This window comes from Adiantum capillus-veneris, chromosome 28, assembly GCF_014529385.1.
Source record: "Adiantum capillus-veneris isolate H3 chromosome 28, ASM1452938v2, whole genome shotgun sequence".
Taxonomy (NCBI): Eukaryota; Viridiplantae; Streptophyta; class Polypodiopsida; order Polypodiales; family Pteridaceae; genus Adiantum; species Adiantum capillus-veneris.
This window is the reverse complement of record NC_140958.1, coordinates 69,621,293-69,645,175: the sequence shown is the minus strand read 5'-3', so window position 1 is coordinate 69,645,175 and position 23,883 is coordinate 69,621,293. Positions and strand designations below refer to the sequence as shown.

Genomic DNA, 23,883 nt, shown 5'->3' with positions numbered 1-23,883 from the left:
CCACCCAAAGGACAGTCCCCTTTCTCTATTTTGGATGATGACATATGGGAGTCCTCTAGGGACGGTGACATTATCATCCTCGGGGACTTCAATGCTAGGATTGCCCATCACCAGGCAGTGTTTTATGATACTTCAGAGGAGATGCTAAGAGAGATAGATGTGGCAGAGATGGGCCTTTCCAGACTATCACACAATCTTGAACAGCCTACAGAGATTTCCTGCTGCGAGAGGCTTTACATGCTTCCCACACAGACATGGAGCCAGCACAGTGGACTATGTCATGGCACAACCGAATCTCATCTCTAGTATCGAGGATCTCACAGTTGGGCCCAGACCGGTCGGGGTGGCGGTGGATCATGCTCTGGTGTCAATGACCATCGCCTTCCATTTCAGTGCAGCACACAGGCCACGAGTAGCAGTCCCTACTCGCTACACATTCACAAGGGAGACGGACTCTGTATACATGGACGGAATCTACAGACGCCTATGCACTGAGGACACGGGGTGACCCCTGGAGGAGCTAACTACTATACTGACACAGACATTACATGAGGCACCAGCTGAAGCATACCCACACACCTAGCCTGAGCAGAGCCGCCGATTTGGGAGCATGCCTCAGAACAGCTGGTACGATGAGGAGTGCCACCAGACTAGAGCCAGACTTCAGAGGGAGGTGTTGTTGGGGGACGTCACTCACAGACAGTCACAGATGGACTTCCGACGGCTGGTGCGGCGGAAGAAGAGGGCTTTTTTGGCTAGACTCGAGCAGGATCTATATCAGCTATTCTTCAGTCAAGACTCGCGTGAGGCGTGGCGGCTCTTTCATGAGCAGTCCCCCCCCCCCCCCCCCCCCCCCCTGCTATTTCCTCCACAGAGACCTGGGGTCAGTACGCATCATCTCTGTACACAGTACCTAGACACCGCCCCTCCCCAACCCACCCGACCCATGCCCACATACATGTGTCTTTTTCACTGCTGAGATAATGAAGAAATCCATTGACAGGATGAAGACTGGGAGAGCATATGATCATGAGGGCCTAGTAGCTAAGCATTTCATACATGCCAAAGACCTACTAGCAGAGCTTCTAGCAGTTATGTTTAACCGTGCCATGTGTGAGGGACTACCGGACACTTGGAGCCTATCTACAATCGTACCTATCTTCAAATCAGGAGACCCCATGGAGCCTGGGAATTATCGCACTATTATGATTGGGCACACACTGGCACGGTTGTATGCATCCATTCTTGAGCAACAGCTTAGTAGATGGGCAGAGAGGGAAGGAATACGTGCAACTGGGCAGGCAGGCTTCAGGAGAGGCTTCTCTACTCTTGACCATATCCTAACACTAAGGGCCATCATCGAGGAAGGCAGATCTCATGGGAGACGGATCTATTGTAGCTTTGTGGACTTCCGCAAAGCTTTCGACACGGTACCCAGAGCTAGACTGATGCGCAGATTACAGGAAATGGGAGTACCCACAAAACTCATTTGGGGGATCGTGGCATTGTACAGATCAGTAGTAGGGCATGTACGCACCTCGGAGGGACTTTCTACACCGGTTCACTCCACTATTGGGGTGAAGCAGGCCTGCCTGCTCTCTCCCACTCTTTTCGGTATGTATGTGGCTGAGGTTTCTGAGTACATTGAGAGCGATGGTGATAGAGGTGCACAGTTGGCAGGGACATGGATTCCACTTTTGTTATATGCTGATGATATACTGTTGATCTCCGAATCCCCAGAGGGAATGCAACGTCAATTGGATGCTTTGCATAGGTTTGCCCACAAAAGTGGTTTGTCTGTCAACCTTGGTAAAACCAAGGTTATGGTGTTTAATATCACCCCAGAGTGGATCAGGAGGTCAGCACCTACATTCACATACAGCCAGGAGACTGTGGAGTACACAGATGCTTACACTTACCTTGGAGTGGTTTTTAGCGGACCTGCATTCTCACTCAAAAGAGCAGCAGAGACCAGATTGACTAGAACCCATGCAGCATTGGGAAGATTGGAGAAGATGTGTTTGCAGGTTCAGTTTAAGGAGCGCCGGGCGAAGAAGCTCTGGCTCTTTGACACTTTGGTGGCTTCAGCATTGCTCTATGGAGCTGAGATATGGGGACCTTCATTGGATCACCACGGGAGGCCGGGTCGCACAGATGGATGGGGGAACATGGAGAAACCTCTCGTCTCTATGATCGCGCGGCTCATTAGAGCCAAGGCATCAGTACCACGGGCCATTACCCGAGCAGAGCTAGCGGCCTCCCCACTAGTGGCTGAGGCGCTCACCAGATCAGTCTCCTTCATAAACCGCACATGGGAACTTCCTAGAGACAGATATGCTCGCATTGCACCTCTCGACAGTTAGCCATGCAAGGAGATACAACATGCTGGTATGGGGAGATGGCATCATGGTTTTAGGCGCATGGGTTCAGCATAGACAGGCTGCCACCATTCCAGTACTCATTGGATGCACCATCTCTCACTCTTACACAGTCAAAGATCACCAAGCTCATCCGCCAAGACCTGACCGAGCTAGACACCAGGAGGACATGGATACAGCCAACACAGGAATTGGGCACGAAGATGGCTTTCTACAGGGACCATCTTCTCCAGCTTACGGCGGATGGTTTTGTGACGAGACCCAGATACATGGACACCCACTTGTCTCATGGGATACGATATGCTATTGGCCAGTTACGCACATCTTCTCACCAGTTGCGGATTGAGACGGGGAGATACAGCGGAGTACCAGCAGAGGACAGGACATGCCCCTTGTGTAACATGGAGCCTGAGATAGAGCTACACTATACATGTCGCTGCCCCGTCTACTACGAGATACGAGGCCGCTTCCATTGCTTGTTCAGAGAAGGTTTTGGACCACTCTCAAGAGTCATGGGATACGAAGATCAGAGATGTCTGGGTTTGTTCTTGCTCGAGCTGCGCAGACACAGAGATAGCCTGATGAATGGCGAGGCTAGCCAGTGTCAAAGACGGATCACAGACTTCTTCAGAGCAGACACGGGACAGCACAAGAGCCACTCCCACAGCAGAGCTCCCCCTCGTCTCATACCAGAGGCACACTGATTGACCGAGCGATTGAACTGGGGAAATCCAGGCGCCCGCGACTGCGAAGAACTACACAGCATCGACGGAGGCTACGACAGAAAATTCGGAGCACGCTGGCCAGGCATGCACGACGCACAGTCAGACTACTACCATGGAGGAAATTGATGAGATTCACCAACGACCGATGCTAGATCTCTTGTGATTCAGCTATCCCAACAAGCCGCCCATTTTTTGCTTGGTCTTTTGCTTGGTTCACATCGATCAACTTAGGACCCCATAGTATATATCTTTGTTTTGTACTGTTGTTAGGTTATTTTGTTACTCTGACTTTGTATCAGATCCACCACTTTGTAACTTTCGGGTCTCATAGGTCATTATGGCCTTTTGAAGACGTTAATATAACATTTCATTTCATTTCATTTCTCTCTCAACTCTACCGTGCTGCCCCCTGCAACCTTGCCCCGCCCCGCCTTGCCCCGCGCGCTGCCATCCGGCCCGCCTACCACGCCCTCTACTGCCCTCTGCTCGCGCTCAACTCTATCGTGCTGCGCTCGATTCTGTCGTACTCTGTCCCTCTCAACTCTATCGTGCTGCCCTCTGGAGCCTGTGCCCCCCCCCCCCCCCCCTCTCCCCCCTCCCCCGCCCGCTTGCCACGCCCTTGCGCTACCCCTCCCTTGCCATACCTCCTCGCGTTCCCCCACTCGCCCAGCTACCACACCCGTTGCTAGTGTGGATGCACACGTGCGCTTAGTGGCTCTTTTTCGGACGGCGATCAAGCATGAGGAAGCTGAACGATAAAGCCGACTCCCTAGAGGATGCCATTCAAAAGTGCAAAGAGGAAATGACGAAGACCATTACCAAGATGAACCGCAATCTCTTGGGTGCAATAAAAAGGCTCGAAGGACGCGTGCTGATCCAACAGAGCAAGATAAATACACCGGAAGACCGAGTGACGACTCAGGATGAAGAGATTGCGTCACTCAAGAAAGATCTCGCCGAAGCACGATCAAGAAACGAAGCACGATCAAGAAACACACTAGAAGAAGGCGAACTACAACCCTCACTAATTGAATAAATAAGCACGATCAAGGAGCAAGTGCGGGCCATCAAAGAGGGAGAAGAGCAGGATGTTCTTACCAAAACTCAACAGAAGGCGGATAAAGTCGAGAAATGGATCAAGGTGGCCAACAAAGAAAAAGGCAAGGAGATAGCGCCCACGTCCACACCCACTATCATTAATCAAACACTAGAGGAGGAGCAAAGAAGACGGGTGCGCGCTTTACATGTGAGAATTTGCGGTCTTAAAGACAGGCAATGTGGACGAAGAGGATAGAGAACTCATGGCCTTGATGGGGGTTCATGAGCCCACGCACACAAGAGCCTGGAGAGTGGGCAACATAAAGAAAAATGGAAGCAGTGGGGAAACCTCAAAAGAAAGAGCACTCATCCTCCGTTTTCCCTCCATGGAAGCGAAGAAGTCCTTCTTGAAGAAAAGACCAACTCTTAAAGAGACGGGCATCTTTCTCGGGGATGATCTCACCCTCTCGCAGATCGCTCATATGCAGAAAGTAATGCCGGAGATTAGAGTGGCAAGGGGAAAAGGCAAGATTTCCTTTTACCGAGATGGAAGAGTGGTAATACTAGAGCGACGCTCCACATGACAGTGCAAGTCTTATGGGACCACACTCAAAGTGGCTGCCTGGAACTGTAATGGATCTATGCGTCTTGATGTGGGTGCTGTTGAGGATAGCTTTACTGGAAGAGACATCATCTTTTACTCTGAGACACACTAGGCCCCTGGGCAATCCATGCCTCACATCAGTGGATACACGTGGGAGACAGCTTACAGAAAGGAGACACACTCAGAGCACAGAGGACAGGGCTCGGGGGGTCGGGGGGAGTGGCAGTGTTATTTAGAGAGGATCTGCAGCCATTGATACATATAGCCCGTAGGGATGAGCAGGCTAGGTATATGTGGGTGAGATTGAAAGCAGAGACAGCAGATATCTCTAAATTGCTATTTGCTACTTTCCCCCGATTACATCAGTCTATGCATCACCCAGAGGATAGTCCCCTTTTCTATTTTGGATGATGACATATGGGAGTTCTCTAGAGATGGTGCCATTATCATTCTAGGGGACTTCAATGCTAGGACTTCCCATCACCAGACAGTGTTTTATGATACTTCAGAGGAGATGTTGAGAGAGCTAGATGTTGTAGAGACGGGCCTGTCTAGACTATCACACGATGTGGAATATACTGAGTATGGGTGACACCTGATAGACATGGGCACCGCACATGGATTGGCCATCTTGAATGGCCTACAGAGATTTCCTGCTGCGGGAGGTTTTACATGCTTCCCACACAGACATGGAGCCAGCACAGTCGACTATGTCATGGCATAGCCGAATCTCACAGTTGGGCCTAGACCGGTCGGGGTGGCAGTGGATCATGCTCTTGTGTCGATGACCATTTCCTTCCAGTTCAGTGTAGCACACACGCCACGGGTAGCAGCCCCTACTTGCTACACCTTCACACGGGAGATGGATTCTGTATACATAGACGGGATCTACAGACGCCTATGCACTGAGGACCTGGGGCGACCTCTGGAGAAGCTAACTACTATACTGACACAGACATTACATGATGCAGCAGCAGAGGCATACCCACACACCCAGCCTGAGCAGAGACGCCGATCAGGGAGCATGCCTCAGAACAGTTGGTACGATGAGGAGTGCCGCCAGACTAGAGCTAGACTTCAGAGGGAGGTGCTTTTGGGGGACGTCACTCATAGAAAGTCACAGATTGACTTCTGACGCCTGGTGCGGCGGAAGAAGAGGGCTTTTTTGGCTCGACTCGAGCAGGATCTATACTAGCTATTCTTGAGTCAGGACTCGCGTGAGGCCTGGCGGCTCCTTCATGAGTCCCCCACCCCACCCGCCGTGTTGTTACCTCCATAGAGACCTGGGGTCAGTACGCAGCATCTTTGTACATAGTACCTGGACAGCCGCCCCTTCCCAACCCCCCCCGATCCATGTCCACACACATGTGCTTTTTTCACCGTTGAGATGGTGAAGAAAGCCATTGACAGGATGAGGACTGGGAGAGCGTATGATCATGATGGCTTAGTCGCTGGGCATTTCATGCATGCCAAAGACCTACTAGCAGAGATTCTAGAAGTTATGTTTAACCGTGCCATGCGTGAGGGCCTACCAGACACTTGGAGCCTATCTACGATTGTACCTATCTTCAAGTCAGGAGACCCCATGGAGCCTGGAAATTATAGCACTATCATGATTGGACAGACACTGGCACAGTTGTATGCATCCATTCTTGAGCAACAGCTGAGTAGATGGGCAGAGAGGGAAGGAATGCGTGCAGTGGGCAGGCAGGGTTCAGGAGAGGCTTCTCTACTCTTGACCATATCTTGACACTCAGGGCCATCATCGAGGAGGGCAGATCTCATGGCAGAGAGATCTATTGTAGCTTTGTGGACTTCCGCAAAGCTTTTGACACAGTACCCAAAGCTAGATTGATGCGCAGATTACAGGAAATGGGAGTACCCACAGAGCTCATTTGGGGGATCATGGCATTGTACAGATCAGTAGTAGGGCATGTACGCACCCCTGACGGACTTTCTACACCGGTTCACTCCACTATTGGGGTGAAGCAGGGCTGCTCGCTCTCTCCTACTCTTTTCGGTATGTATGTGGCTGAGGTTTCTGAGTACATTGAGAGCGATGGTGATAGAGGTGCACAGTTGGCAAGGACATGAATTCCACTTTTGTTATATGCTGATGATATTGTGTTGATCTCCGAATCTCCAGAGGGAATGCAACGTCAATTGGATGCTTTGCATAGGTTTGCCCACGAAAGTGGTTTGTCTGTCAACCTTGGGAAAACCATGGTTATGGTGTTTAATATCACCCCAGAGTGGATCAAGAGTTCAGCACCTACATTCACATACAGCCAGGAGACTGTGGAGTACACAGATGCTTACACTTACCTTGGAGTGGTTTTTAGCGGACCTGCATTCTCACTCAGAAGAGCAGCAGAGACCAGACTGACTAGAGCCCACGCAACATTAGGTAGATTGGAGAAGATGTGTTTGCAGGTTCAGTTTCAGGAAGCCCCGGGCGAAGAAGCTCTGGCTCTTTGACACTTTGGTGGCTTCAGCATTGCTCTATGGAGCTGAGATATGGGGACCTTCATTGGATCACCACGGGAGGCCAGGTCGCACAGATGGATGGGGGAACATGGAGAAACCTCTCGTCTCTATGATCGCGCGGCTCATTAGAGCCAAGGCATCAGTACCACGGGCCATTACCCGAGCAGAGCTAGCGGCCTCCCTACTAGTGGTTGAGGCGCTCACCAGATCAGTCTCCTTCATAAACCGCACATGGGAACTTCCTAGAGACAGATATGCTCGCATTGCACTTGAGTCCTCTCAACAGTTAGCCATGCAAGGAGATACAACATGCTCGTATGGGGAGATGGCATCATGGTTTCAGGCGCATGGGTTCAGCATAGACAGGCTGCCACCATTCCAGTACTCATTGGATGCACCATCTCTCACTCTTACACAGTCAGAGATCACCAAGCTCATCCGCCAAGACCTGACCCAGCTAGACACCAGGAGGACATGGATACAGCCAGCACAGGAATTGGGCATGAAGATGGCTTTCTACAGGGACCATCTTCCACAGCTTACGGCGGATGGTTTTGTGACGAGACCCAGATACATGGACACCCACTTGTCTCATGGGATACGATGTGCTATTGGCCAGTTACACACATCTTCTCACCAGTTGCGGATTGAGACTGGGAGATACAGCGGAGTACCAGCACAGGCTAGGACATGCCCCTTGTGTGACATGGAGCCTGAGACAGAGTTGCACTACACATGCCGCTGCCCTGTCTACTACAAGATACGAGGCCACTTCCATTGCTTGTTCAGAGAGGGTTTTGGACCACTGTCAAGAGTCATGGGATACGAGGATCAGAGATGCCTGGGTTTGTTCTTGCTCGAGCTGCGCAGACACAGAGATAGCCTGATGAGTGGAGAGGCTAGCCAGTCTCAAAGACGGATCACAGACTTCTTCAAAGCAGACACGGGACAGCCGCAAGAGCCACTTCCACAGCAGAGCTCCCCCTCATCTCACACCAAAGGCACACTGATCGACCAAGCAACTGAACTGGGGAAATCCAGGCGCCCACGATTGCGGAGGACTACACAGCATCGACGGAGGCTACGTCAGAAGATTCCGAGCACTCTGACCAGGCATGCACGACGCCCGGTCAGACTACTAACCATGGAGGAGATTGATGAGATCCGCCAACGACCGATGCTAGATCTCATGTGATACAGCTATCCGAGCAAGCCGCCCATTTTTGCTTAGTTCACATCGACCAGTCTAGGATCCCATAGTATATATCTTTGTTTTGTATTGATGTTATTTGTCTAGGATCCCATAGTATATATCTTTGTTTTGTTATTTTGTTACTCTGACTTTGTATCAGATCCACCACCTTGTAACTTTCTGGTCTCATAGGTCACTTTGGCCTTTTGAAGACGTTAATATAACATTTCATTTCATTTCTCTCTCTCTCTCTCTCTCTCTCTCTCTCTCTCTCTCTCTCTCTCTCCTCTCTCTCTTCAGGCACCCTCGCTGTCTCTTACACGGGTGGAGATCACTAGACTCATTCGTCAGGACCTGATCCAGCTCGACACCAGGAGGACATGGATAGAGCCGCCTCAGGAGTTGAGCACGAAGATGGCTTTCTATAGAGAGCATCTTCTCCACCTCACAGGAGATGGGTTTGTGATTCGACCCAGCTACATGGACACACATATGTCTCATGGTTTGCGTTGTGCCATTGGTCAGATACGCACATCCTCACATCAGCTCGAGATTGAGACTGGTAGATTCAGAGGGATACTAGCAGACAGCAGGATATGCCGATTATGCCAGAGAGAGCCAGAGACAGAGTTGCACTACATATGTCATTGCACAGTGTTCTATGAGATACGGGGGCGTTTCCATTGCTTATTCAGAGAGGGTTTTGGTCCTCTATCTAGGGTCATGAGTTATGAGGATCAGAGATGTCTTGGACTATATCTACTTGAGTTACACAGGTATAGAGACACTTTACTGGGGAGAGCTAGAGAGAGGCAGTCCCACAGACACATTACAGATTTCTTTTCACTAGATATGGGACAGCCAGAGGAGCAGCCACCACTGCAGAGCTCGTCCCACACTCATTCGACCACTACTGGCACTCTCATCGACCGAGCATTGGAGCTACAGAGATACAGACGACCGCGACTGAGGAGAGGAGCTACACAGCATCGACGGAGACTACAACAGAAGATTCGAGCCATACTCTCTCGACATCCAGAGTGCAGATGAGGATGGATCCTCACCATTTCTTCCATCTTTGTTTCACACACTGTTACATCCAGTTTACCGCGTACCTATTGTATCAGCTGCTACACCCACGTAGTTTTAGATTGTAGTAGTAGTAGTAGTATTTTGTTCCACTTCTAGTTCTTTTCTAGTTCTTTTGTACCCAGACATGGTATTAGATTCACTATTTTGTAACTGATTGGTCTCATAGGTCATTTTGGCCTTTTGAAGACGTTAATATAACATTTCATTTCATTTCATTTCTCTCTCTCTCTCTCTCTCTCTCTCTCTCTCTCTCTCTCTCTCTCTCTCTCTCTCTCTCTCCTCTCTCTCTCTCTCTCTCTCTATATATATATATATATATATATATATATATAAGTTTAGTGATTTTGAAGTTTTTGTTCATGTTTTGCTATTGATTTCACGCTTGGAGTGTCCAAGCCTCTTACACTAAAAGCAGTTACATGAAAAGCGAATGTTCTAAACGCACTTGTAGCTCCCAAAAGCTAGCGCCCCCTAGGGCTGTCTGTACGGCTTGTCATGTCAGCCTGTTAATGCAAATTGCACCGCGATTCGCGGATGTTCGTACAACTTGCCATGTCATCAATTGCTACGCGATTTTGGGTCCATGCTTTAATTTAATAGGTTGCGCCTTGGCCAAGATACCATAAGTTGGACCAACTTATAAGTGGGTTTTTTTAAAAATTGGGCCACTCAATTAGGCTCCATAAGTTGGTTAAACTTCTGCTGGCTCTTTTACTAGGGTTTAGACCCCATTCTGTCCGGACTCTGTCCTTTAGGCCATGCCATGCCATCACGTTGTGACCATGGCAAAGGTGGAAAGTCAGTCTCCATAGCAAAGTGTGAGGCAGCAATTGTGGCGATGGGTCTAAATGCCCGTGGAGCGGAGATGGATACCAGGAAGTATAGGGTAGGTCTTGTAATGGTTGATATGGTGGAGGAGCTGAAACCTGAGAAACTACCGGAGAGTCGAGACACAAGTTGTCAAGGTGGTGCCGAAGGAGGTTGTGGCCGCCGAAAAGTATGAAAGCCAGTAGCTCTTTGCTAACCCGACTCCCTGAGGTGCGGGGTGCTAGGGCTCGAATCAACGATGAGAGTGGGTAGGGAAATTCCTCACCATGTACCCAAAAGCATGGCACCTGAGACACTGATCCGGGTGACTAGTGACAACCAAACACTACAAAGAAAACCGCTCTATTGTGGGAAGTCGAACTGTGTTCGGAAAATAAGTATCACCAGGGGCGTACGCTTGTATCTGTGGCGAACCAATCTTCATAGCCAGTGAACCTGGTATAACCAGGCTTCACCTAGTGGCTACGCTGGAAAGACAACTTGAAAGATGGACAAGGAGTGATGGAAAGGAAAGAGTGACTCGAAACCGAGGGATCCATTGTTGGCGATCAAACTCCTCAATGTCGAAGTTTAGTGTTGTCAAAAGTTTGTGATGTGGCATACTTGTCCCGAACTTATAAGCTTGGCCGAGGGGACAACTGGCATACTTGTCCCCAACTTAAAGAGCATGGCCGAGGGGCCTAGAACCTCCAAAAATAAAGCAAGGACTCAAAAAATTGCATAGAGGCTGACCTGGCAAGTTTGTACGGTCAGGCCCGTGCTTTACGGAGATGCTTACATGGCACTGTACAGACGCCCGTTTTTTACGAGCCAGCCTCGTAGGTGCATTTTGGCCTGGGATACTTTTAAGGAAGTAGCTTTTCACTACAGTGCTTTTGGGCCAGAGGCTAAATGTAAAACCTTTGCAAGTGTGCTCTGGAGGCAAATCAGCTTGGGAACACCTGCAGAGAGAGGACCCTCGGACATTGTACTTTGTGAAGCATCAACAATAAGAAATACTAGAAGGGATCTCTCTCTACCCTTGGAGCGTCCCAAGATTATTACAAGTGTCCAATGCCCATAAATTGAACCTACCCAGCCGAAAGGAAACTAGGTCCCAGGAGAAATTTATTAAACTTGGACAGGGGCGCACCTCATCCAATGGATCTCAGGCCTCCTTTGTTCATGCCCGAGTTACTAACTGTCAATCCCAGCACTTTAAGTCACAGTAACATGGGATGCGTACCCTTAAGACTTAAGTTCCCATCAATACAGTTACCCTCACAGACCCCCTGACCACTTAAGTATAGCAACTGCTTTTAATTGATGAAAAAATCACAGCTTTGAAGTATCACTTCAATCATATCCAACAGCCCAAACATGCTTTACTCTCTTTGTTTTTCTTTCTTCAAAGTGCATGCAAAGCATATGCACTCATGATACCAATACGGCAAGACCATCTCAAGGAACAAGCTTACTGCACTGCGGAGACGGCTCATGTTGATCAAGTGCTCCCTCCAGAATACGTCCAACGCTGAAATAGCCAGCATTCTCTGCGAATTAAGCCTGAATTAAAATTCCATCATCAGAACCTGTAAAGCACACAAGGCCCACTTGCAAGAAGATTCACCTCTGTTTGCTCAACATCCTTTGGAGACAAGTCTGAAATAAATATTTTCTCTTGATAGACACCAATCAATAGTTCTCCAAAATATCTACGCAATAGAAGTGCCTCTTTCTCGTATCTTTGGTTGCTGTAGAGTGACATTTGAAGTGAAATTACCAAGGAAGATTTCACAATAAATCATCATGCCTAGCATGATTAAGAGGTTCACTTCATGCTTCAACCACTGACAAAGCAAGCAACATGAGGAAAACACTTACTTGAAAGCTCCATCAGAAATCATGCGTGTCCACCGATTGACTGCAGAAGCCTTGTACCGAGGTCCACTGAAGAGATGTGAGGACGGCAAAGGCAAGCCTGGTAAAGAGGGCTCATCTATACCTGTTATCTTCACACCCCTTATTTGGGTAAGGGAGGAAAGGATACTGGTTTCTACAGAAGTCACAAAAATCATTAACATACATCCTCTTTTTGAAGAAAAAGTAGAGATCTGTGGCAAGTCTCTTACCGGATGGAAGCTCGAAGAGTTTTCCATTATGCTCCTCCGAAACCTCATTAAGAATTCCCTGAACATCTTCAAGAATCTGCTTTATGTTCCATGTCTTTGGATGCTGAAATCATCCGTTACATATGGTTAGGGATGAATTATCAATTGCGTGAACAGCCCCCTCTATAGTCATTGCCGAGATGCACCTTGTTCGGATTAACATGTGGGATGACTAGCTCGTCTGCAACGGTCTGTATGTATCTAAAAAAAGCCTTTGCTAGTTAGCAGTACTGGCAAACAAATCACAATATGATGATGGCAAATAACATGGAAAGCTAGCATTCAGAAAGTGCTAGTGAACACTCTCCAATTTGAATGAGTTGCAGAGACATCGAGCAAGTTTTTGAAAACGCTTACTGGTACAAGAGTTGGCAGCATAAATCCATGTCAGAGTTTAAAAATTGTTGTCTCAAATTGTAGACATGTTTCCGTTGGACCTGTTCAAACACAAGCTCTTCAGGATGCGACAAATTAAGCTCTCCTGAGTTTCTAAACAAACAAGAGGCTTCACACTATTTGTCATTGTTAAAACTTAATCTACGTCGAGATCTTATTCTTACACTCAAATGAGTGTAGAGGAAGCTAGATGAGCTTAAGTTTGAGAATTTTGGCTGCCACTACTGCTTTATTTTTCATAGTTACTTTGCTTTGCAGGTTTGGAAAGCAGTCTGTCTTCACCCTTGATGCCCACCTTCCAACAAGTGCTTACTGATTTGGTTCCCTACCTCTTGTCCCTACCCACCCTATTCTCACCCCTACCCTACTTACTCGCCCCTACCTACACACCCTCTTCTCTGCTTGTGCCACCCCCCCCTCCCCAACACACACACACACACACACCCCTCCTTGCCCCTGCCTAGCCATCCCTTTTGCCTCTAGCCCACCCCTCTTGCCCCTACCTACCCCTTCCTCGACGATCGTATCATCCCACGTGGCTTTTTTAAAAAATCCTCTGCAAAATTATTACATAGCCCAGCCTATTAATAGGCGGATCAACTCTTTTGACTATTTTAAATGCAAAGCCTATTATAACCGTATGTGCAGCTAGTCAGCAAGGCAAGCGCATGCATAGACAAGGAAAACAAGCAACACTGCTTGTCCGCAGCCCTCTTGTTCGTACTCCCACCCACTCAGCACCAGCTCTTAGCTCCTTGCAGCTCTCTACAGATTGAGTCAGTCTATTTCTCGGCGCCAACAGAGAATCGACAGGGCAACACAGAATCGATGGGGCAAGAATTCGGTGCTAAAGCTGGGGGGTTTTGCTTACGTGGTTAAACATTAGCAATTTACGCATGAAGGGAATGCATCCAATTGGGGAACTAGCTGCTGCAATATTTTTTGCTGAGAGATTCGTCACGTACGACAGCTTTTGCTAGTTTTTGCTAAGTCAGTATTTAGTTATACCACATCTCTCCGGGATGGTGAGTGGTCTTGTGGCAGGCAACTTGTAGCAGGGCTTTAGTGTCACTTGCACCAGACATGCAGTTACAGGTGGTCTTGGGTTCACAGTAGGTGGACTCGTCTGTGACGTGGCAGACAGGGAGTGGTGGTCTAGGGGACACTGTGGCCAGTTCACCAGCACCACAGTTCCGGGATAGGCGTAGCTGGATTGTCAAATATATTTGTGTTAGCCATTGGCTGCCCTTCATGGCTGTATATATACTCAGTTAGCTTTAGGTATCATATGTGTTGGGGACGTCATATGGGTCATTGAGTCTAGAGTCTTGTGCTCAGTCTAGCGCTTGCACATCTGCACTCTTCCATGCACAGTTGGAGCCTTGACCCCCATTGTACCCATGAGTCCTGGGCTTGGAAGTGTGCTGCCAACCAGAGTCTGTACTAGTTCCACGAGTTAGTCGAGTTTCCATTGGGTTTGGAGTCTACTGTTGTGTCATTTGAGTTAGTCTTGCTTGTTCCATATTGCTCTATACTGTTCCCTTCTATGTTGGAGTGAGATTTCTTGCATATTGCACTGAGAAGCACCCACTGTAGAGAGCACGACATACATTTCCTGCTACAATGGGCAGTTTAAGAAAGCACTTAATCAGCTAGAGAAGATGCAGCTCTTGCTTGAATGACTGTAATAGGGAACAACTGGAGGAGCCTTACACAATGGGAGCTTCCCAACTTCCACAGGCTGTATTGGAGGCTCGCTAAGTGATTCTAAAGTCCTTATGACTACCATGTTACAACTTCACCCCGGTCACTGACACACGCTGTACTTTACTAGCAATCTTTTCCAGCAGCAATTTGAACTGGATTCAAGTGCTCATAGGGACATACCTCCAATACCTCCTCGTAATCTACAAGATTCTTTCTGATATTGCTATTGTGACTTTCCATAAAGCGCTGAATGTTAACAACCTGCAAAATTTGTTTGTGAGGATAAAGTAATCCAGTAAATGCAAAAATGATGAGCGAATAGCAGGAAACTTTGTTTCCCAAAATTACAACAAATAGCCTATGATTGATGGTCCCTTATTGCAACTAAGAAATCACTCTGTATATTTTGCTTTTTTTCCCCTAAAAAATTCATGATTTTTTTTAAAGCCAGTACTCCTCTACTTGAAAAAATAAGAGCAAAATTTTCTACTAAATACTCTTTATTGAGCTTGAACCAGGATTGCCCTTCAGGTTTGATCTTAACAAAAGATCATAAAGGTTACCTGCTTTTCAAGGAAACTGGAATCGGAAATGACAGTATCCCAAGGTATCCAATTTGTCACAAAGATATTCTTGTCTATAGTCTTTTGTATCAGTTCATCTTCAAAGCTGAAAAACAAACAGAGCTGACAACTAAGGCAGACGTAAGACTGATAACTGTTATTCTGGTAGACAGCACTATTTGTCCTTTTAACGCCATGATGCAGAAAAGCTATGATGCTATATTTTTTAAGCAATTGAAAACTGCTAGAGGGTGAGAAAGATGCTACATCACAATTTGTGATAATTTCATATTGCAGTCATAGGAACCATAATTCAATAGTCCACACTAGGAAAGCTTGAATCTACCTAGATCTGCTATTCGCAACAATGCTAACCCCATTTAAAGCTTATGGAAAGGAAATTAGCTGAACTGATGAACAATAATAATTGTTGTTGGTAAATTGTTTTGTTGTAGAGAAAAGATCCTTCTCTTAGATTTAACATCTGCCCAATGGGCTAGAACACCCCCTATATAAGGGAAAACTGTACAAAGAGAGGGAACTCTCCCATAATGGGGAATTCAAAGGCCATATCAGATAATGGTAGGGGGCAAGAGCCGGATAGGAGGCATGTAGTGTTAGTGGAGACCATGCCCCTTTTTTTTAAAAAGTCGTCCTCACCAAAACTAATGAAAGCCTAGCACCATCTCTCAGCCCTGTCTTAAGCTACCCTGTATGCTGTCATACTGTTCTTTGAGTGTATGTATAAGCTCACACAGGGGCATTGCCAAGGGTGCCCCCCACCTCCCTCTCTCTCTTTCATTTCTCTCTAAGAAATCTGACATAGGGGCACTGCCAAGGGTGCTCCCCACCTCCCCCTCCCCCCTTCGTGCTGCCCCTACAGACCCGCGCACCCCCCCCCCCCCCCCCCCCCCCCCGTTTTCACGCTCTGCTCCCTCCTGCGCAGCCTCCCCAGCCGCGTCCCCACCCCTTGTTTTTCTCCCTGCAGCCTCTCATCCGCAGGTACAGCAGCAGACAGTCTACAGGAAATTTTTCAGAAAATTGCAGAATTTTCAGGGAATTTACAGGAAATTGCAGAATTCGGAAACTGCAGAAATTGCAAAATTCCAAAAATTGCAGGATTGGCAGAAAATTGCAGAAATTGCATAAAGAGGGTTTTTGTCGTTTTGGTCGTATTTTGCAAAAATTGCAAGAAATGCACGCCATGTATGCTTAGTGTGGGAGAACATGTATGCATAATGTGGAAGCACTTGTGCATGTAGGTCAATTTTTTCTCGTTTTTGGCACCGACCAAACATGAGGAAGCATAATGATACGGCCGACCCCTTAGAGCATGCAGTTCAAAAGTGCAAAGATGAAATGGTCGAAACCATTAACAAGATCAACCGCCACCTATTAGGGACAATAAAAATGCTCAAAGATCGCGTTTTGGCCCAAGAAAGTAAGATCACGGCAATGGGAGATCGGATGACCGCCCAAGACGAAGAGATCGCGTCACTCAAGAAGGAGCTCGTTGAGGCACGATCACGAAACACGCTTGAAGAGGAAGAATTGCAACGCTCTGTAATAGAAGAACTCAACCCAATCAAAGAGCAAGTGCGAGCCACCAAAGAGGGGGAAGAGCAACATAAAGAAATGATGAGTTCTTGGGTGGACATTATTACAAAGACTCAACAGAAAGCAAATGAGGCTGAGAAATGGATTGAGGTTTCCAAGAAAGGGAAAGGCGAGGAAACAACATCCACACCCACCATTATCAACCTGACACTAGAAGAGGAGCAAAGAAGACATGTATGCTCTCTACATGTGAGAATTTGCGGCCTTGACAAAGATAATGTAGACAAAGAGGTAAAAGAACTCATGGCCTTGATGGGGGTTCATGAGCCGATGCACTCAAGAGCTTGGGAGTGGGCAACAAGAAAAATGGGAGCAAGGGGGAAACCTCGAAAGAAAGGGCACTCATCCTTCGTTTTCCCTCCATGGAAGCGAAGGACTTTTTGAAGAAGAGACCAACTCTTAAGAAGACGGGCATCTTTCTTGGGGATGACGTTACCCTCTCACAGGTCGCCCATATGCAGAAGGTAATTCCAGAGATTAGAGCGGCAAGGAAAAAAGGTAAGATTGCATTTTACCGGGATGGAAGAGTGGTGATATTGGAGCCACGCTCCACATGACGATGTGAGGCCTATGGGACCACCCTCAAAGTTGCTACCTGGAATTGTAATGGATCTATGCGTCTTGATGTGGGTGCTTTTGAGGAGAGTTTTACCGAGAGAGACATCATCTTCTACTCTGACACATATCAAGCCCCTGGTCCTACGCTGCTGCCACGTGTCACTCCAGGACTGCGCGCCACGTCAGCACTGCACCGTGTGTGTGTGTGTGTGTACTGTGTCCACCATGCAATGTCACCAGTTTGTGACATGTATACACAGGCTACCACATCATTGGGTTGTGACATACTCCCCTCTTGAAAGCATTGTAATCGCTCTCGATTACGCTTGCAAAACAGACAGAGGCCATAAACTGTCTTAGCAGACACTGACTGTTAGTACCGACGCACTAGGAACACACATCTAGCACATGTACCAATCGACAGTCACATCACATGACATCACAGAAGATCACTTGACATCACATGACAAATCACATTCAAAATTCATTCGGATCTCAGACCATAATTTATCGGCAAGTTGCAACGTATTTAGCAATCGCATCTAGATCCATTGAGGACCTCACAGATGCCTGATTGACTAATCCTTATTGCAACCATGTCTATCAAGATCATTCAGACCGAAATGCTACAGTCATTTTGTCTATTAGTTCCTGCACTTAGACAAGTCAAGAACAAATCAGTATCATATTGTCGGGAGTTCCAGTTCATAAAGCCATACAGCAAAATACTGTCAGCCCACAGTATCCATGAAACTCAAAGAGACATCAATGACTTTAATATCAAAAATTGAGGTAATCTGTTGACAAAGCAGTGGAGGGACTTCCCTCTTGTCCATACCCGTTGCACCAGATTCCGCCCAAGCTGAGTTCGGGGTTCCATTTAGAATATACTATGCTAATCCAAATGCTTCAAGGTAAAGATTCACAATCTGAGGAGTATCTGCTAGGTCCTCCTCCTCCATCCACTTCGCATCCAATGGCGGATAGTTCTTGAATTTAACCAAGAATTGCCTTATCACTTTACCCTTAATCTTTCTGTTTTTATGTGTCAATATCTGTTCTGGAACAAGGATCTCCTCGTTTTCTTCCACTTCGAGTTGCTCATCAAGCTCGCCATCTACGGGCACATCGCCTTTAAAAGGCTTCAAGAGACTCACATGAAAAGCATTGTGAATTCTCTAAGTGTCAGGCAGCTTCAGTCTAAAGGAGACATCATTTATCTTTTTGGAAATGTGGAAAGGTCCATAGTATCGCATACTAAGCTTTGGAAAAAGCCTCTCCTTTCCCTTTTTCTTTCTTAGGCGTGCCTTCTCAAAACGTAAGAGCACCCAATCGTTCTCCTTGGATTTCAAATCACGACGATGGCGATCTGCTGCCTTTTTTTGTCTTTCTTCAGATTTCTGCAAAGCCTCGCGAACCTTGGCAAAAGCCGTGTCCAAGTCACGCGTGTACTCGTCGGATTCAAACATCTCATCTTTCGTGCTTAGGAAGGGTGGAACCTTCGTAGCCCCTTCAATAATCTCAAATGGCGCATTCCCTGTCGAAGAGAGTACGTGTTATTGTAGGCAAATTCCACCAAAGGTAAATACTTTTCCCATTGAGTCTTCTGATCCGAGATGTAAGACTTTTCCCATTGAGTCTTCTACTTTTTGCATGCGCGTCGGATCAGCTCCTCACGCTATGTTCATTGCTCTGCTACGAAAGAATCTATTCAACACTTGCTTTGGGATTGTCGTTGTACTAGAGTCTTTATTGCTCGGGTTTCTACACTCATGCGTCTCCTTTTTCTCTCAACGGTGTTTTAAAAGAAATTCTTGCTTTTTGGATTCATGTCAACCTTTTGCTGCTTTCTTTACATGGGTCAAATATTGGACCTTCTAGAGTATTTGGCGCCAACGTGACACCCGCATGTTTGACCGCATTGATCTGGTTTCGCCTACTTCAAGATGTCGCTTAGGCAATCCTTGTGCTTTGCCCTCGCTGCTGGAGATTTATCACCTGACCTTTATTAGCTTTCTTATGTTTGCTTTTAAACCCTTTTCATACTTGAACACATTGGTGTTCACCCTAATGTATCGACTTCTTGTTGTGGGTTTTCCTCTTGTGGAGGTTTTACACACACACACACACACACACACACACGAGGATACATTAACACAAAGTTCAACGTTCTGAGTTTTTGTCACGACTTCGGGGATGAAGGGCAGACTCAGCCATAATGAATTCTAGCATTAAAAGAAGCATAGAATCAGAAAAATCAGCACAAAAGTGAGGTAATTCATGGGGCATACGCAACCACAAATGATAGAAAGAATTAGCACAATATCAACTGGTCATAACTTGGATGAAAACTTCACAATGTGAAGTCTGCATGTCCGCTATACGACTAAACTAAACCAAGATTTACCCTTAAAGGAAAGTGCAAGGTATAGACCCATGGTACTCACCCACAAGACAATATAACCATCACCTCCATCGTGCATAGTATTGACTAGATACCACGACATCCCCACTAATGTCGTCAATGCCCAATAGTGGGTGTGGAACTAGGTACTTACACCTGCTATTGCACTCTCTGATATGATCCATAAACCAACAAAAGATCCGACTAGGCTGTACCATCAACACTTCCAGCAAAGAGATTGCCAAGGTACACGATGCCAAATCATGCGGTAGCCTCAACATTTACCACTGCACTGTAGTCAAAGCAGCCCATGCCAATAGACCATGCATTGAATGTGCTGAACACATTGAAGGGCACCAAGAAGAGCAACAGAGTAACAAATTTGGGGGCTCCAAAAATCCTGACCAGAATTGCATACCACGCTATTGGGATGGCGGACAACTTGCCGTATGTGCCATATCAAACCTCACTCATTGCAAGAGTAAAGAACGAAGAAGCGGAAGACGAGGAAGCCATAGCAGCTAAGTCCCTAGCTACTCCACATACACTCCCAAAGGTGGTTTTGTTGCCTCGGATGAGTGGTGGTTGGGTCAGACAAAGTGTGTAGTATTCCGGCCTCATGAACCAGTGCTTCATTTGCAATCATATGGGCCATCATGCCAGGTCTTGTCCACGCAAGAGAGCTTGTCCAGCTCCACAGCTGCAAGCCCCCACCACAGGCCCCTCGGTCCAGAATGGCATCTCTAATTAGGTTGAGTGTGTGGGTATGCCTCTACTCCTGCATCATGCAACGTCTCAATAGGTAAAGTGGTGATCTCCTCCACTAAGAGTCCTGGCTTGGTTTCTCTACATAGACAACTATAGATCAACGAAATGAAATGTTATATTGACGTCTTTAAAAGGCCAAAGTGACCTATAAGACCAGAAAGTGGCAATGTGGTGGATCTGATACAAAGTCTGAGTAACAAAATAAAAATAAAAAACTAGATAGAGAGAGAGAGAGAGAGAGAGAGAGAGAGAGAGAGAGAGAGAGAGAGAGAGAGAGAAATGAAATGGTATATTAACGTCTTCAAAAGGCCAAAATGACCTATGAGATCAATCTGTTACAAAATGGTGAATCTAATACCATGTCTGGGTACAAAAGAACTAGATACTACTACTAGAATCAATCCTCATCTGCACTCTGGATATTGAGAGAGTATGGCTCGAATCCTCTGTTGTAGTCTTCGTCGATGTTGTGTAGCCCCTCTCCTCAATCGTGACCGTCTCGATCTCCGTAGCTTCATTGCTCAGTCGATAAGAGTGCCGGTAGTGGTCGAATGAGAGTGGGCCGAGCTCTGCAATGATGACTGCTCCTCTGGCTGTCCCATATCTAGTCAAAAGAAACCTGTAATCTGTCATGTGAGCTGGGGTTTGACAGATGCTCACATGACAGAGAGCAGACTGAGTATGGGAGATACCTCACGGAGATGACGACTACACATGGGCTAGCCATACTTAATGGCTTACAGCGGTTTCCTGGAGCAGCAGGCTTCACATGCTTTCCACACAGACATGGGGCCAGTACAGTGGACTATGTTATGACACAGCCGAGCTTTATTCCTTGTATTCAGGATTTCACAGTGGGAGCCAGACCAGTGGGCGTAGCAGTGGATCATGCTCTCTTGACACTGTCCGTATCTTTTCAGTTTAGTACAGCCCAGAAATCAGGAGGCAGGTCACACACCCGTTATACATTTACACCAGAGACTGACTTGGTTTATACAGAGGCGATCTGGGATCGTCTATGCACAGTTGCTCCAGGCCTCTCAGTAGAGGAGTGCACTACTTTACTGACTGAGACACTACATGATGCAGCATCAGAGGCATACCCACACACTCAACCGGATCGGAGGCGACATTCTGGGAGCATGCCCCAGAATAGTTGGTATGATGAGGAGTGCAGAGAGATGAGAGCCCAGCTTCAGAGGGATCTTCATTTAGGAGTCATCACCTACAGACAGTCGCGGATTGCTTTCCGGCGCCTTGTGCGAAAGAAGAAACGAGCTTACCTGGCCCAGATGGAGCGAGACTTGTATCAGTTGTTCTTGAGTAGAGACTCAGGCGAGGCATGGCGACTCTTCCATGAGCACTCCCCTCCCCCAGTGATTACTTCTCCTGATGTGTGGGGCCAGTATGCGACATCGTTATATACGGTTCCTGGGCAGGATCCCCTTCCAGATCCTACAGAGCCATGTCCACCTACGAGCACCTTCTTTACCACTGAGATGGTAAAGAGAGCCATTGACAGGATGAGGACCAGGAGGGCTTACGATCATGACGGTCTAGTAGCGGAGCACTTTATACATGCTAGGGATATGCTGATGGAGGTTCTTGCAGTGTTGTTCAATCGTGCCATGTGTGAGGGATTACCTGAGACTTGGAGGTTGTCTACTATTGTGCCTATATTCAAGGCAGGTGATCCTACAGAGCCTGGAAATTACCGCACTATTATGGTTGGACACACACTGGCACGATTGTATGCATCCATTATTGAGCAGCAGTTGAGTAACTGGGCAGAGGGTGAGGGTGTACGGGCAAAGGGACAGGCAGGTTTCAGGAGGGGTTTCTCCACTCTTGACCATATTCTGACACTCAGAGCTATCATTGAGGAGGGCAGGTCACATGGGAGACGGATTTATTGTAGCTTTGTGGATTTCCGCAAAGCATTTGACATGGTACCGAGAGCTCGACTGATGCGCAGATTGCAGGAGATGGGGGTGCCCACAGTGTTGATTTGGGGGATTATGGCTTTATACAGATCAGTGATGGGACATGTACGCACCCTAGAGGGGATATCTGACTTAGTTCACTCCACTATCGGGGTGAAACAGGGTTGCCGATTGTCTCCTACTCTATTTGGTATGTATGTTGATGAGGTGTCTGATTACATTGACAGAGAGGGTGATAGAGGTGCCCAGCTGGCAGGGACGTGGATCCCATTGTTGTTATATGCTGATGATATTGTCTTGATCTCTGACTCACCAGAGGGTATGCAGCGACAGTTGGATGCATTACACAGTTTTGCAGAGGATAGTGGATTGTCTGTAAAGCTTGGTAAAACCAAGGTCATGGTGTTTAACACCACACCGCAGTGGATCAGGAGATCGGCACCGACCTTCACGTATGGTCAAGAGATTGTGGAGTATACAGATGCATACACTTACCTTGGGATAGTCTTCACTGGGCCGAGGTTTTCTTTGGGGAGAGCAGCAGAGACTAGACTGACCAGAGCTTATGCGGCCTTGGGAGGCCTGGAGAGGATGTGTTCGCAGGTTCAGTTCCAGGAACCTCGGACAAAGTTATGGCTCTTTGATACTTTAGTAGCCTCAGCTATGATGTATGGGGTACAGGTATGGGGACCTTCTGTAGGCCAGGATGGTTGGAGACGTATGGAGAGGCCCTTGGTATCTATGATCTCCCGATTGATTAGAGCCAAGGCATCCGTACCTCACGCGATCATTCGAGCAGAGCTAGCTGCCCCCCCCATGGAGATTGAGGCGCTTACCAGATCAGTGTCCTTTGTGCACAGCCTATGGGATACTACTAGAGACAGATATGCTAGACTGGCCCTTGAGTCTTCCAGACAGTTAGCTCTACAGGGGGACACTTCATGCTGGTATGCACAGATGACTTCATGGTTTCAGACGCATGGCTTCACCATGGACAGGTTGCCCCCTTTCCAGTATTCTCTTCAGGCACCCTCGCTGTCTCTTACACGGGTGGAGATCACTAGACTCATTCGTCAGGACCTGATCCAGCTCGACACCAGGAGGACATGGATAGAGCCGCCTCAGGAGTTGAGCACGAAGATGGCTTTCTATAGAGAGCATCTTCTCCACCTCACAGGAGATGGGTTTGTGATTCGACCCAGCTACATGGACACACATATGTCTCATGGTTTGCGTTGTGCCATTGGTCAGATACGCACATCCTCACATCAGCTCGAGATTGAGACTGGTAGATTCAGAGGGATACTAGCAGACAGCAGGATATGCCGATTATGCCAGAGAGAGCCAGAGACAGAGTTGCACTACATATGTCATTGCACAGTGTTCTATGAGATACGGGGGCGTTTCCATTGCTTATTCAGAGAGGGTTTTGG

General features: G+C 47.4%; 1 protein-coding gene across 1 annotated transcript in view; it reads right to left on the bottom strand.

Annotated features, from left to right (window-relative positions):
• The window catches only part of LOC147420630 (protein translocase subunit SECA2, chloroplastic-like), a 130,541-nt gene that overhangs the window by 20,377 nt on the left and 86,281 nt on the right, over positions 1–23,883 (bottom strand). Inside the window, exons 26-33 of the mRNA XM_086505100.1 lie at positions 15,161–15,266; positions 14,778–14,858; positions 12,852–12,931; positions 12,641–12,695; positions 12,456–12,558; positions 12,208–12,379; positions 11,954–12,077; positions 11,802–11,876 (exon numbers count right to left, since the gene is read on the bottom strand). Coding sequence (XP_086361226.1) covers positions 11,802–11,876; positions 11,954–12,077; positions 12,208–12,379; positions 12,456–12,558; positions 12,641–12,695; positions 12,852–12,931; positions 14,778–14,858; positions 15,161–15,266 — 796 coding nt within the window. The remainder of the gene's footprint in view (positions 1–11,801; positions 11,877–11,953; positions 12,078–12,207; positions 12,380–12,455; positions 12,559–12,640; positions 12,696–12,851; positions 12,932–14,777; positions 14,859–15,160; positions 15,267–23,883) is intronic.